Below are 12,303 nucleotides of genomic sequence, written 5' to 3' on the forward strand. Positions count from 1 at the left end.
TTTTAGATAATGGGACTCTTCAGTATCCTTGATAAGAAACGAGATTTCCAGGGCACCTAGTTGGCTCAGTCGGTTAAGTGGCTGACTCTTGGTTTTGGCTCAGGTCATGATCTCGGGGTCCTGAGATTGAGCTGCATTTTGGGCTCCCTGCTCAGCGGGGAGTTGGCTTGAGATTCTCTCCTCTCCGTCTGCTCGTCCCCCGATTCGTGTGCTTGCACCCACTCTCTCTCTCTGTCTCTGAAATAAATAAATCTAAAAAAAAGAAGAAGAAACCAGATTCCCCAGGCACTCTCTATTGAGCTATGTTTTAGTAAGATTGGTGGCAATACTGTGGCATATCCTCCTCATACCCTGCCTCTCCATTGTTTTATTCTTTTCTGTTTGCCATTTATTCATTTGTTAAATATTTACCAAGGTTCTTTCTATGTGTTAGGACTTTTATAGATGCTAGGGACACAATGGTGGATAAAACAAGTAAGTTCCCTTCTCTTTATGAGTTTATTTTCTAATGGTGGGGAGAAGACAAAAATGAAAAAATGAATGAATAAGATGATAATTTTGATAGTCATGAGTGCTTTGAAAGCAAAAAAAGTGATTTGTGGGAGGTGGAAAATGGCATTTAATACTTTACTTTGGGTGTTCTAGATTTTGAGTGTCTGTACTTTGCAAGTAGATACATTATGGATTTATTATTTTATCCTGTTATTATTATTTTTTTTGCTCAGGAATTGCCCATCCATTTCATAAAGGGAAAGTCAGAGAAGGAAATCACCTAAATTGTTAATTTAGTCAACAAATGGGGTTTTTTTCCTGGTGACTATACTATACCAGCTACTGTTAAATCAAACAATAATAAAATAGGTAAATAAGTTAAAACTGTTCTAATTTCTCTTTTAAAAAAGCTAGCAGTTAATTTTTTTTTTAAAGATTTTATTTATTTGAGAGAGTGAGAGCACTAGAGAGAGAGCAAGCAGTAGCGTGGGGCAGAGGGAGAAGGAGAAGCAGGCCCCCAACTGAGCAGAGAGCCTGACATAGGGCTTGATCCCAGGACTCTGGGATCATGACCTGGGCCGAAGGCAGACACTTAACTGACTGAGCCACCCAGGCGCCCCAAAGCTAGTTGTTTTTAAGGAAGGACAGAAATAAAGAAGAAAGTAATTAAAATGAGAAAATATGGGACAAGCAGTTAGTTTGATTAGCCTATTTCTCTAAACCAAATCTATAGTCTTCATGGTGGTTGTGGTGGAACAGATCAAGTGTGTTTAAAAGTGGACCAACTGTGTGTGAGAGGCTAGACAATAAAAAAGCTTTTAGTGTGTTCGGATTTGTGTAAGAACTAGCTCCTTAGGGTAAAACTAATTTTGATAGGTCTTCTATCATCCTGACTAGAGCTATGTCAAGAAGATAGCATGACATTAGGAAAGGAACATGGCCTTTGGAGTCAGGATGTATTTAGAAAAGTGATCTGGTAGAAATTAATTTTTTTTGTTAAGTTCTTTGGAATGGAAAAGGTAGTTCTAAGAAGATAAAGGGGCTCCACTAAAATGCCTTTGGAAAGTTAGTTACTGAGAAAGGAGAGAAAGCCGACATTTGTCAGGACATGTTATTTAAAGCTGAGGATTTGTGTTCATGTCCTGGTAGAAGTATTGGCAGTAATTTTTTAAAAATCATAACATTGGTTGAGGACCTTGGATCTACATTTAAATTGTATCTTACTAAAGAGAAAAGCTGTGATGAAAAAAAAAAATGAGTTACCTCCAAGTCTACTTCCCCACTCTGTCTCTGTGGACACTTGTAGAGGGAAGAGCTGCTTGTTACTGCTGAGTGGTGTAGGATTGCGGCTCACTAGTCCTTGAATCCCCCTTGATGAAAGGGCAGGTATGCCTCCTTAGTGCTGTCTTGTGGCCTCCACTGACAGAGAGGAGAAGGGGGCTCATTCCCACCCGGTGGGTATGAGAGTCTTGGCTCTCCACTTGGCCTTGTCTGACACCACGCTGGCTGGAAAAATGGGGTAGTGGTGGTGAGTGGGTGGTCTGGTTACAGCCTGGTGAGGGTGGAAGTCTAGGCTCCCTGCCAGTTTGATTTCTTTTTCTCTGTACTATTTGACTACAGTGGATTGGTTTCCATCTTGCTAGGTTACCCTTTTCTTGGTCCTTCTGCTGGAGAGAGCAGACTTTTCTTGGAGCTTTTTTCCTCTCCTCTCATGGGCAGTAACAGTTGCTGGTTTCTCCAGTACTCAGTCTAGAATGTATGAGGCAAAAAGAAAACTTTGTCAGCTCACTAACCAGGTTCTGAGGAACCTGGGCTCTCTTGGCTGATCTGTCTGCTTTTCTCCACTTTCAGAATATTTTTATCTGTTAATTTTTAATATGTATTGTCTAGAGTTTTTAACTGTACTTAAGTGGGAGGACTAAGGAAACAGTTGATCTATTCCATCTAGATGGTGATGCATTTTTTTAAAGTTTTTATTTTAATTCCAGTTAATTAACATACAGTGTTACACAGTTTCAGGTATACAATACAGTGATACAACAGTTCCATACATCACCCTGTGCTCATCACTGGACAAGTCCACTTCTTAATCTCTCTCGCCTGTTTCACCCATCTCCCCAAACCTTCTCCCCTCTCGTAACCATCAGATAGATGGTTACACATTTTAATAGAGATTGAAGTGCATATCCTTAATGGTCTAAAAACTCACTACATAGAAAGAACTTCTCCTTTTAGAAATGGTGTAGTAATAGCTAGTTTCTCTTAAGCAGAGAAATATGAGTGAAATAAGATATTAAAAGAAATTAATAAATACTTTTATTGGTTGTACTTAAAGAGTATTTGCAGGACAGTGTGGATAAGGGATGTTATTTGTGAGCTTTGATATAGCTTTCTTGTGAGCTTTATACTGATGGTATTATAGGTTATTACATGATGTTATTATGATTTTTTTACTTTAAAAAATAAGTGGATATATTCATTGATGTCTCAGATGTTGGTAAATGTATTGCTTTTTCCCATCGTTTTAAATTTAAAATGAAATTTTGTTTCCTTTTAAAGAGTCCTCAGAGCTTGATATAATTTTTGATATAATAAGGAACAAGGAAACAAAAGTTTTAACATTTAAGTATTTTTGGGAGCTGGCAAGTGAATAAAAGTCATTTGGATATTTCTTTCTTTATTTTATTTTACTTTATTTTTTTTTTAAGATTTTATTTTTTATTTGCGAGAGAGAGAATGAGAGACAGAGAGCATGAGAGGGAGGAGGGTCAGAGGGAGAAGCAGACTACCTGCTGAGCAGGGAGCCCGATGTGGGACTCGATCCCGGGACTCCAGGATCATGACCTGAGCCAAAGGCAGTCGCTTAACCAGCTGAGCCACCCAGGCGCCCTTCTTTCTTTATTTTGACATAAATTTCTAGCAATATTTTTCTCATTTAGAAAGAGATTTAAATCAAATCACTGCATCTTTTTTTTTAAGATTTTTTTTTTTTTTACTTTATTAATTGACAGAGAGAGCAAGCAGCAGCAGAGGGAGAAGCAGATTGCCTGCTGAGCAGGGAGCCCCATGCTGGATTTGATTCCAGGCCCCTGGGACCATGACCTGAGCCGAAGGCAGACACTTAACTGACTGAGCCACCCAGGCGCCCCTCATTGAGTCTTTTTTTTTTTTTTTTAATTGGGGAGTTTGACAACTTATCTTGCATTTTATGTCTGTATTCCATGGGTTAAATGGTTAAGCAGACATTAAGTCTTTAAGTGTGTTTAAAAAGTTTTAAAAAGTTACTTTTAAAGAGAAATGGCAATATGGGGATAAGATAATGATCTGATGTATGTGGCTAGTTTGGAAGCATCTTCGTGATTTCTTGTTTTTTTAATATCACATTTTTCTAGAAGAATGCAGATTTTGTGTTGTTTTTTTTTTAAGATTTTATTTATTTGTCAGATATAGAGAGCGCGTGAGCCAAGCTGGGGGGGTGGCAGGTAGAGGGAGAAGCAGGCTCCTTGCTCAGCAGGGAGCCTGATGTGGGGCTTGATTCCGGGACCCTGAGATCATGACCTGAGCCAAAGGCAGACGCTCAACAATTGAGCCACCCAGGCACCCAAGAATTTTTTTTAATGAAGGAAATGTCAACATGATTTTATGTTACCTTGATATTTTTGAATCCCTTATTTTATGAAACCTGTTCTTTTAGATAAACCTCAGTGATGTTTTTAAGTTTTAGGAGATGTATTGGTGACCTTAATAGAATAGTTCAGGAAGCTGGCTTTATATCAGGAGAAAATTTTGTGTTTGATTTACTTTCATTATTTGAAACACATTAGATGAGAAAACAACTGTAGATATCAGAATACTAAATGGAAGACAACTTACTGGGAATTACAATAAAAACAGTAGATAAAACGTCGAAGTTATACTTATGATACATTGTAGTACATATTTTGTTATATACTGTAAAACAGTAAGTATACACACCGATTAAGAGCAATTTGTTCTGTGACTTGGGATATTTTTGATAATATTCTGAATCCTGTGTAGGCTGTGTTCACTGTATTAACGAAATAGTTCAGTACAGGTAATGCTAGAAAAGATGTGTAAGGATTTAGATGTAGTAATGTGTGTTCATACAACTAAGATCTTTCTCTAAATGCCCTGGAAGAATTTGACTTGTAGCACTGTTGTTTGTGAGCACATCAAATTTTTTATTTAAAAAAAAAATCACTGAAATAATACATGTTGAAACAAAATTCAAGGAATATAGAAGTGGCTATTGTGAAAATTACATTTCTTTCCTTATAACCCTCCTCCAACCTCCTTCCACATTTAGGAATGTGGTAGATACAGACTGTTATCTATAGAAAAATTTTTTAACTGAATTATTTGTATCCCCTTCCCCCTTTATATCCTATATTTAAACCATAAATTTAAATTTAAGACATTATTATATAAATCATGTTAATGTTTACCTTGGACTTACCTGGAAAGTTAAATTCTGATTTTTCCCCTGAAGGAGTTAATACATTTTGTTTCTGCTAAGGTATTTCAAATTGTAGAAATAATTGAAGCTTGGAAAGTTTGAGTGCCAGAACCTGGGCTTCTGGGATATCTCCTGATCTTGCTTTTTGGATCAGCATTCATTGCCTGCTTGATAATGTCATCTGTGGCCTCAAGGAGTCTAGCAGCTTTGGGAGAAGGATCTCCATGTGGGTCTAATGTCTTTTGAGTCATAGGTATATTAGCCCTCATTACCTGCCGTTCTTACCCTAAAATCCCTTCATCCTAGAACTGCAAGCACAAATAACATTTTTAAATCCATATAACTAGTATGAGAAATGTGACCATTATAAATTACTGGGGTGTTTTCAGTGTAGTATGTCTGAGTTCTTTATTTAGTGTCTTTCCCACTCTACTTCTCTTGGCTCTCATTAACATTCTTGTGATGGAAAAAGAGAAAGGAGTAGGATTCCATTGACAATGAATGTACATAACTTTTTCTCTCTCTTTTCCTACTTTTGTCTTTTCCAGTGGGGGAGGGGCAGCTGCAATAGGAAGGCCCTTTGTCCAAGTTGGAGAGGCAGCAGTTGTGTGGAGAATAGCATATTTGCGGGAAAGAATAAATTTAGAAACTTTCAAAATAGTCCTGTTATATCTGTTGTTTTCCTTCATGATTTTGATATGTTGGCACTCAGGAGGTGTATACTTATTTCATATTAAGGAGATTTTCTCCTGTTGGTCCTTTCACTTTGGACTTAAAGGTTCTTTGCTACTATCTGATTTAATTTAGACATAAAAATGAAAATCTAATGACTTGAGGTACATGATTCCTTATATACTATTACTTACATTCTAAAAAAACAAAATAAAAACTTTAGGAATAGGGTAAACCATTTTTGTTAGGTTGCAAACCTCGTTTTCAAACATGGGTCTAATGGATGTAGCCAAAGCTAAAACAGTGGACATATTAAATAAACATTCAGTTCTGCTTAGATTCATACATCTTTAGTAATATCACTTTTCCATATCTTCTGATTTATGTTTTGTAAAGTTGGAGGTACTAGTTTTAATAACACTTTTGGAAATCCTTAATGTTATATTAAAAACATTAAGTGTATTCCTTAAATTTTAATTAGCATAAGAACTGTGACTCAGTTTAGGATGACCTCTTTCACTTGAGAAACAAAAAAAAGACTCTTTCCCTTTAATCTGGTTTTTATTATTCTTTGTGATGTTTATTTAATTCTGTGATATAGAAATTAATTGCTTTCTTTTTTCAGATTATGATCATGCATTGGCTATGATTAGATAACCAAATTATTATGAAGATATATTAAAACAAGAAGTGGTTTGTGAATTTTATTGATCATCTTTTAAGTTGTTTTTGGTTAGTGCAGAGTTAAGTATCTTTGATTATCTTAATAGATGAAGAATAACTGTATCCTTTCCAAACTTTTTAGCTCCCTCTCATTTGCTTGTATTTCTTGCCTCCCTCTAAATTGCCTCTTCTTACTCCATATCTATGGAACAAATTAGTGTAATTGCATTCTTATTTCTATGAAGATTATCCACATTGTCTTTTTCTTGGCCAATTTTGCATTGATACTACCTATTTTGTAGGATGTTTTTCTCATTTGTAGGGTGAAATTCAAAGTTTTTCTGAGTTTGTCAATACGTGATACTCCCCAAGTGAGGATTCTTTTTTACTGGATTTCCTGGAGTCATTTTTCAAAGTTAGGAAAGGAAGTGAAGTTGGTAGAAAATAGATACTACTATGTTAGTAGTTTATTTACTGGCTGGTTAGGTAAAAGGAAGTAAAGGGCAGAAGAAGGAAGAAACACTGGACACCTTAGTAACACTTCATAGGAGTCAGTGAGATTTGCTGTTGAAGATGATAGCCAAAGAGTAATTTGGAGGCACTGTGTGTCCAGGAATTAGGGAAAATTAGGTTGGTGAGTGAGTGTGTGTGTGTATCTGGTGGTTGTGGATTGTAGCAGGAAGAGGTTCCAGAGGAAGAGGAGGTGGAGCTCAAAGCAAATTTATCTGTAGTTTTACGTAGAGCTTTGAGGTCACTTGATATTTGTGATTAAACATCTTAGTTGGCACTATGTATTGGGGAGGTTGTAAACCTGAGTCTTCTTTATTCAGTGTAGTCTATATACTTCTAATTCACATTCCGCCTTTCCTTTTATGTTTTATGCCCTCAGAAGATTTATTATATCTAATATTCTTAGATGTGATTATGTCTCTGATAATATTGAAGGTCCTTAAAATGTTTCTAGGTCTTGAGCAATATCTTGTAAGTTTTTTTTTTTTTTAGAAACAAGAAACGTGTCAATATATTTATACATGTGGTAAGTTTTTATTAAAAGATAACACAAATATCCAAAGTTATATAGCCAGTGAACAGGATTGAATCAGGATTTATAACCAGGTCATCTGTCTCCTGAACCTGTACTCTTAATCACATTTCGTCAAACTGGAGTTACTTTCCTAGAGGAACAAAACTTGAATGGCAAGCCAAGTTCTTGGTCCCTGTATTAGAAAACAATAGCCCTCAGAGATACGACTTTTAGTTTTTTAAAATGTGGGCAGCTCATGAGACAGTAAGAAGAATTCAAAATGAATACTTTTTAGCAAGTTGAAGTTGTAAGTACCGTTCTTTACAAAAATTTTATGCTTTTATTAGTTTGAAGTATACTTAGTGCAGTCTGAAAACTTAAGGTTTTCAGGTGTTGATATCCCATGTGTTAATAGCAAATTGGAGTATTTTTCCTTAAGTGAATTACCAATAAAAATGAAGCAGCCCATTTTGTGAAATACTTTGTATTTTCCACGATTTATACTTTAATAACTTCTCACAATTCTTGACCAGTGTAATAGTTTTCCCAAAATGAAAAACTTTTTTTCTCACTGTTAAGATAATATGCATTGTTAAAAACAAAACAAACATGAAACAATTCTGAACAGTATAAAGAAGTGAAAATTGTCTGAAATCCTAGAGAGTAACAACTTGGTTAACCTTGTGGTAGATGTAAACACCTAGAGATAACAAATTCTTTGTTAACTTTGTATGTGAAAAGTATCTTCTGGTTAGTGATTTGCTTTTCTGATGTCTACTTTTAATAAACAAATTTTTAAGTTTTATTATCAAATGTGTGAGGTATAGGAATACAGTTTTCTCCCAACCCCCTAAATATGGAATATTAGTTTATGAGCCATCATGTGTTTTTCTTTGCTTTTTATCTGTTATAAGTCAAGCTTTTCTGTTCATGGACTATTTTGTTTCATTTATCAGTATGTCTTTTTATGCTAGTACCACACTGTCTAAATTATAGTATCATATAGTTTTTCTTTATATCTTATTAAAAAGAAAAGCCTCCTCACTTTGTTTTCCCTGAAGTATTCTGGCTGTTCTTTGTGTTTTTTTCTATACAAATTTAAAACCAGTTTATTGCTCTCCCAAATCTTTGGTACAGTTATTGGGATTGCATTGCATCATTGCATCAATTTTAGGGAGAATTGATATCCTTATAATAATTGAGCTTTTAATCACTGAACATGGAATGACTTTCCATTTGTCTTTTTTTAATTGCATACTTCTTTTCATGAGGGTTTTTTTTTTAAGATTTATTTATTTAGAGAGAGAAAGAGTGTGAGAGAGCAGGGGGAGGGGCAGAGCGAGAGGGAGAGAGAATCTCAAGCAGATTACCTGCTGAACAGGGAGCCCAACTTGGGGCTTGACCCCATGACCATGAGATCACGACCTGAGATGAAATCAAGAATTGGATGATCAACCCACTGAGCCACCCAGGCGCCCCTTCTTTTCATGAAGGTTTGCATATCTTCTGTTAGAACTATGACTTAGAACAGGTTTCATCAAACTACAGCCCACAGGTCAAATCTGAACATCTCCTGTTTTTATAACACCCATGAGCTGAGAATGCTAGTTAAGAATTTTTAAATAGTTGGAAGAAATCAAAAGAATGACATTTAATGTCATGTAAAAATTACATGAAATTGAAATTTTAGTGTCCATAAATAAAATTTTTTGGAGTATAGCTGTGTTCATTCATTTAAGTATATAACTGCTTTTGCACTACAAATGGTAGGGTTCATTTTTCCAGTAGAGATTATATGGCCCACAAATTCTAAAATATTTTACTATTTGGCCCTTTATAGAAAAAGTTTGCCCACCCTGATCTAGAATTATTGTTTGTTTCATTGTTTATGTATCTCGGAGTTTCTTTGTATCTTGGGGTGGAGGTGGTGTTTCAGCCTGTCTTTCTTTACGTCTGTCTCCCATTTTGGTAAGACTTAAACTCATGAGTCACTGTTACCAAAGTGTGCTGCATTCTTTAGATATGTGTGGGCAGAGAAAAATTTGATGTCATGTTTTATATAATAATCACTGTACCGGTGTTTTGGTATTTTACATTTGAGGATTTAATTTAATAAACTACAACTTAATTTGCCTATTTACTGATTTCCTCTTTTATAGGAAATTAAGAGAGAGACAGAATCCAAGGATGACAATTTGCCCATTAAACGGGAAAGACATGGGAATGTAGCAAGTCTTGTACAACGAATAAGCACCTATGGACTTCCAGCTGGAGGAATTCAACCACATCCACAAACCAAAAACATTAAGAAGAGTATGTAAATAATTTCTTTCCTGTTTAAACCAAAATAAAGGATGTTTTATAACCGTTCATAAGTTATGTTAAGAAAAATTAGCTTAACCTTTTGCAGTGGACTGCAGAAACTTCATATTCTCATGTTACTAGTTATTGGCCCTTGTAGTCATTCTTCATACAATAATTGAGCATGACCTGCTGACAATTGTTTATAGGAATTAGAAATGAAAGTATGGGGCTTTGTTTTCTTATTAGCCTTACAGGTTCTGTTGAATAGTTGATGCTTTGCCTTAAATTTATTTTAATACAATTTATATATTTATACCATAAATAAAATTTATTTTATGCTAAGATGTCTGCTCATCTTTAAGCAGTATAGATGCATGCATTTTGGCAGTATGTTTTTCTTCATTGGTTAGACATCTGAATATAGACATTCAGCTTCACAAGGTGATTGGCCCAGCAGTCCTTTTAGGTAGTTAGTACTCTATAAATATGTTAGAACATTTTAGCATAGAGGGAGAGCACCACATTTGAAATCAGACATGAGTTTGAGTCCATCTTATGACCTTAGATCATTTAATCTCTTGAGTTTTATTTTGCTGCTGGTGAGAAAGTGGTAAAAAAGACAGCTAATATTGCTGTTTTCAAAAAGCTTACGGTATTGGGAAAGACAGTTACTAAAGTATTAAACATTAAACATGTACAAAATACAGCATTTATGGGAGCAGATGGTATTTTAACATAGTAAGACCTGAAGCCCCTTGAGAGATTGAACACTGAATTACATGATTAATTTGAGTTAATAAGTGGTAAATGAGTATTTAACCATATTTATCTTAGATCAATGTCTTTGATATTGTGGTCTGTAAATCCCTTGTGGTACCAAGTAGTCTACAGTAAAGAAATTTTGTTTATATACATTTTACAAATATAAGACTATTTATGATTTTTATGGAGTCTCCTTATTATCTTGCTACTTCTGTGCTACTATCTGTGAAGTTTGGGGGAAACCTTTACTTTCTCGGTTCTGTCATCCTTTGATTATTTTCATAAGATGAAAGCAGATTTTCATAAAAATTAAAAAGATTTCATGACAATAAGACCAATTAAAGGATTCTGTGTTGTTTCCCAGTAAATGCATTGTACAAACAATATTTAGATATTACGCATACTGCTTTCAGACTACTGCCTGAAGGTGAACAGTTTGAATAGTTTTAATTGTCCTGGATGCTCAGACTCTGTTTTAGAGACTGGGGGACAGATTACCGAGAGTATTTCATATCCTACAGGTGTACCTCTATATGGAATTTTTGTGCACAGGAGAATTTTTAGGCCCACTGGAGAGTTAATTTATGACATCTGTCTATTATAAAATCCATTTACCACTTTTAGTTTTACTGAGCTATAAAAGGACAGTTTTCTTAAGTAGAGACTAGACAAAGGACTTCAAGGTTATGATTATTTTATTCATTTTTGTCTCCTAATAAGAGAAGACATACTAAATTTTACCTTCCTCAAGAACACAAAAAAACCATTATGTAGTTGGTGCCAGGAGGTTTATTAGACTTTTTCCTGAGGATCCTCCATAACTTGTTTTTAAGTGCATGTTCTTGCAAGGACTAAATTGGTAATTTGGTGCTAGCTAACATGTAAAACAGGATGCAGGTTGTTTTTGCTTTCAGATTGATTTTCCAGGAAAAGCAAGCTAATGTTTTTTTTTTTTAATCTGATTTTTTTTTGTTATTGTTTGTATCATATCCTTAATTCACAAAATAGACCAGTAATTCAAAAGGTGGTTTATTTTAATATTAAATAGTAGTGGATACTACTATCCAGTATTATTAATAATTAAAAAAACCATTGTAAAAGTTGATAAAATAATCTGCAATGTGAATGTTCAATTTTAATCTCTGTATGCCAAGACAAGTGAATCTGCATGTGTATTGAATTTTGTTTAAGCAACTTAAAAAGAGAGTTTCAGGTACATACTGTGGTGGTAAGTAGCTGGAAACTGGGCTTGTTAGCTATTCTTCTTTAGTCTCCCAAGCCAAAAAACTGTTGGCTATTTCATGAAGTCTAGTCACAAAGCCGCACTTTTGCTTATGTGTGTAAGCTAACCATAATAACTGGTAAAACAAACAGGTGTTTTTTAGGGTGAGCACAGAATAATGTTTTTCAGAACAATTACTATAAGTTGCTAAAGTTATAGAAGAGAAAAATTTGCACATCTCATAGCAAAAACTGGTACAGGTCACATTGCTGCTGAGACCCTTATAAAATCAGGCACAGAGATAATGTTGTAGAGAATTTTGTTTAAGCAACTTAAAAAAGTAAAGTTACTTTCTATTTTTCCTAAAATAGGAAATAAAACAGAAAATCCTAAGTTTAAATAAATGGCTCATATTTTGTAGTAATAATAGGGGCCGTTCAGATATTTTTTATCCAATGTGGCTCTTTCCTTTGGGGGAAAAATTATTTGCAAATAATTTTGCAAACTACTTTGGAAAACACTCTGGTGAATTATGCTTAGTGTGTGAACAGGGAAAAAAGCACAAACTCAAAAGTTTTTGGTTATAATATAACTAGGCTCCTCAAAGTTACTGATATGCTTGGGTGCGGGGGAGCTAATTAATACTCTTTATCTACTTTAAGTTATTTAAAAGATACTCATACTCAT

At 34.8% G+C, this 12,303-nt stretch overlaps 1 protein-coding gene across 2 annotated transcripts in view; it reads left to right on the plus strand.

Moving 5' to 3' along the window:
* Positions 1–12,303, plus strand: part of CD2AP (CD2 associated protein) — a 132,744-nt gene that overhangs the window by 40,879 nt on the left and 79,562 nt on the right. For both annotated transcript variants that reach the window (XM_034991139.1, XM_034991138.1), the window contains exon 3: positions 9,488–9,641. In XM_034991139.1, coding sequence (XP_034847030.1) covers positions 9,488–9,641 — 154 coding nt within the window. The remainder of the gene's footprint in view (positions 1–9,487; positions 9,642–12,303) is intronic.

This window comes from Mirounga leonina, unplaced genomic scaffold (genome assembly GCF_011800145.1).
Source record: "Mirounga leonina isolate KUSES-001 unplaced genomic scaffold, KU_Mleo_1.0 Mir_53, whole genome shotgun sequence".
Lineage (NCBI taxonomy): Eukaryota > Metazoa > Chordata > Mammalia > Carnivora > Phocidae > Mirounga > Mirounga leonina.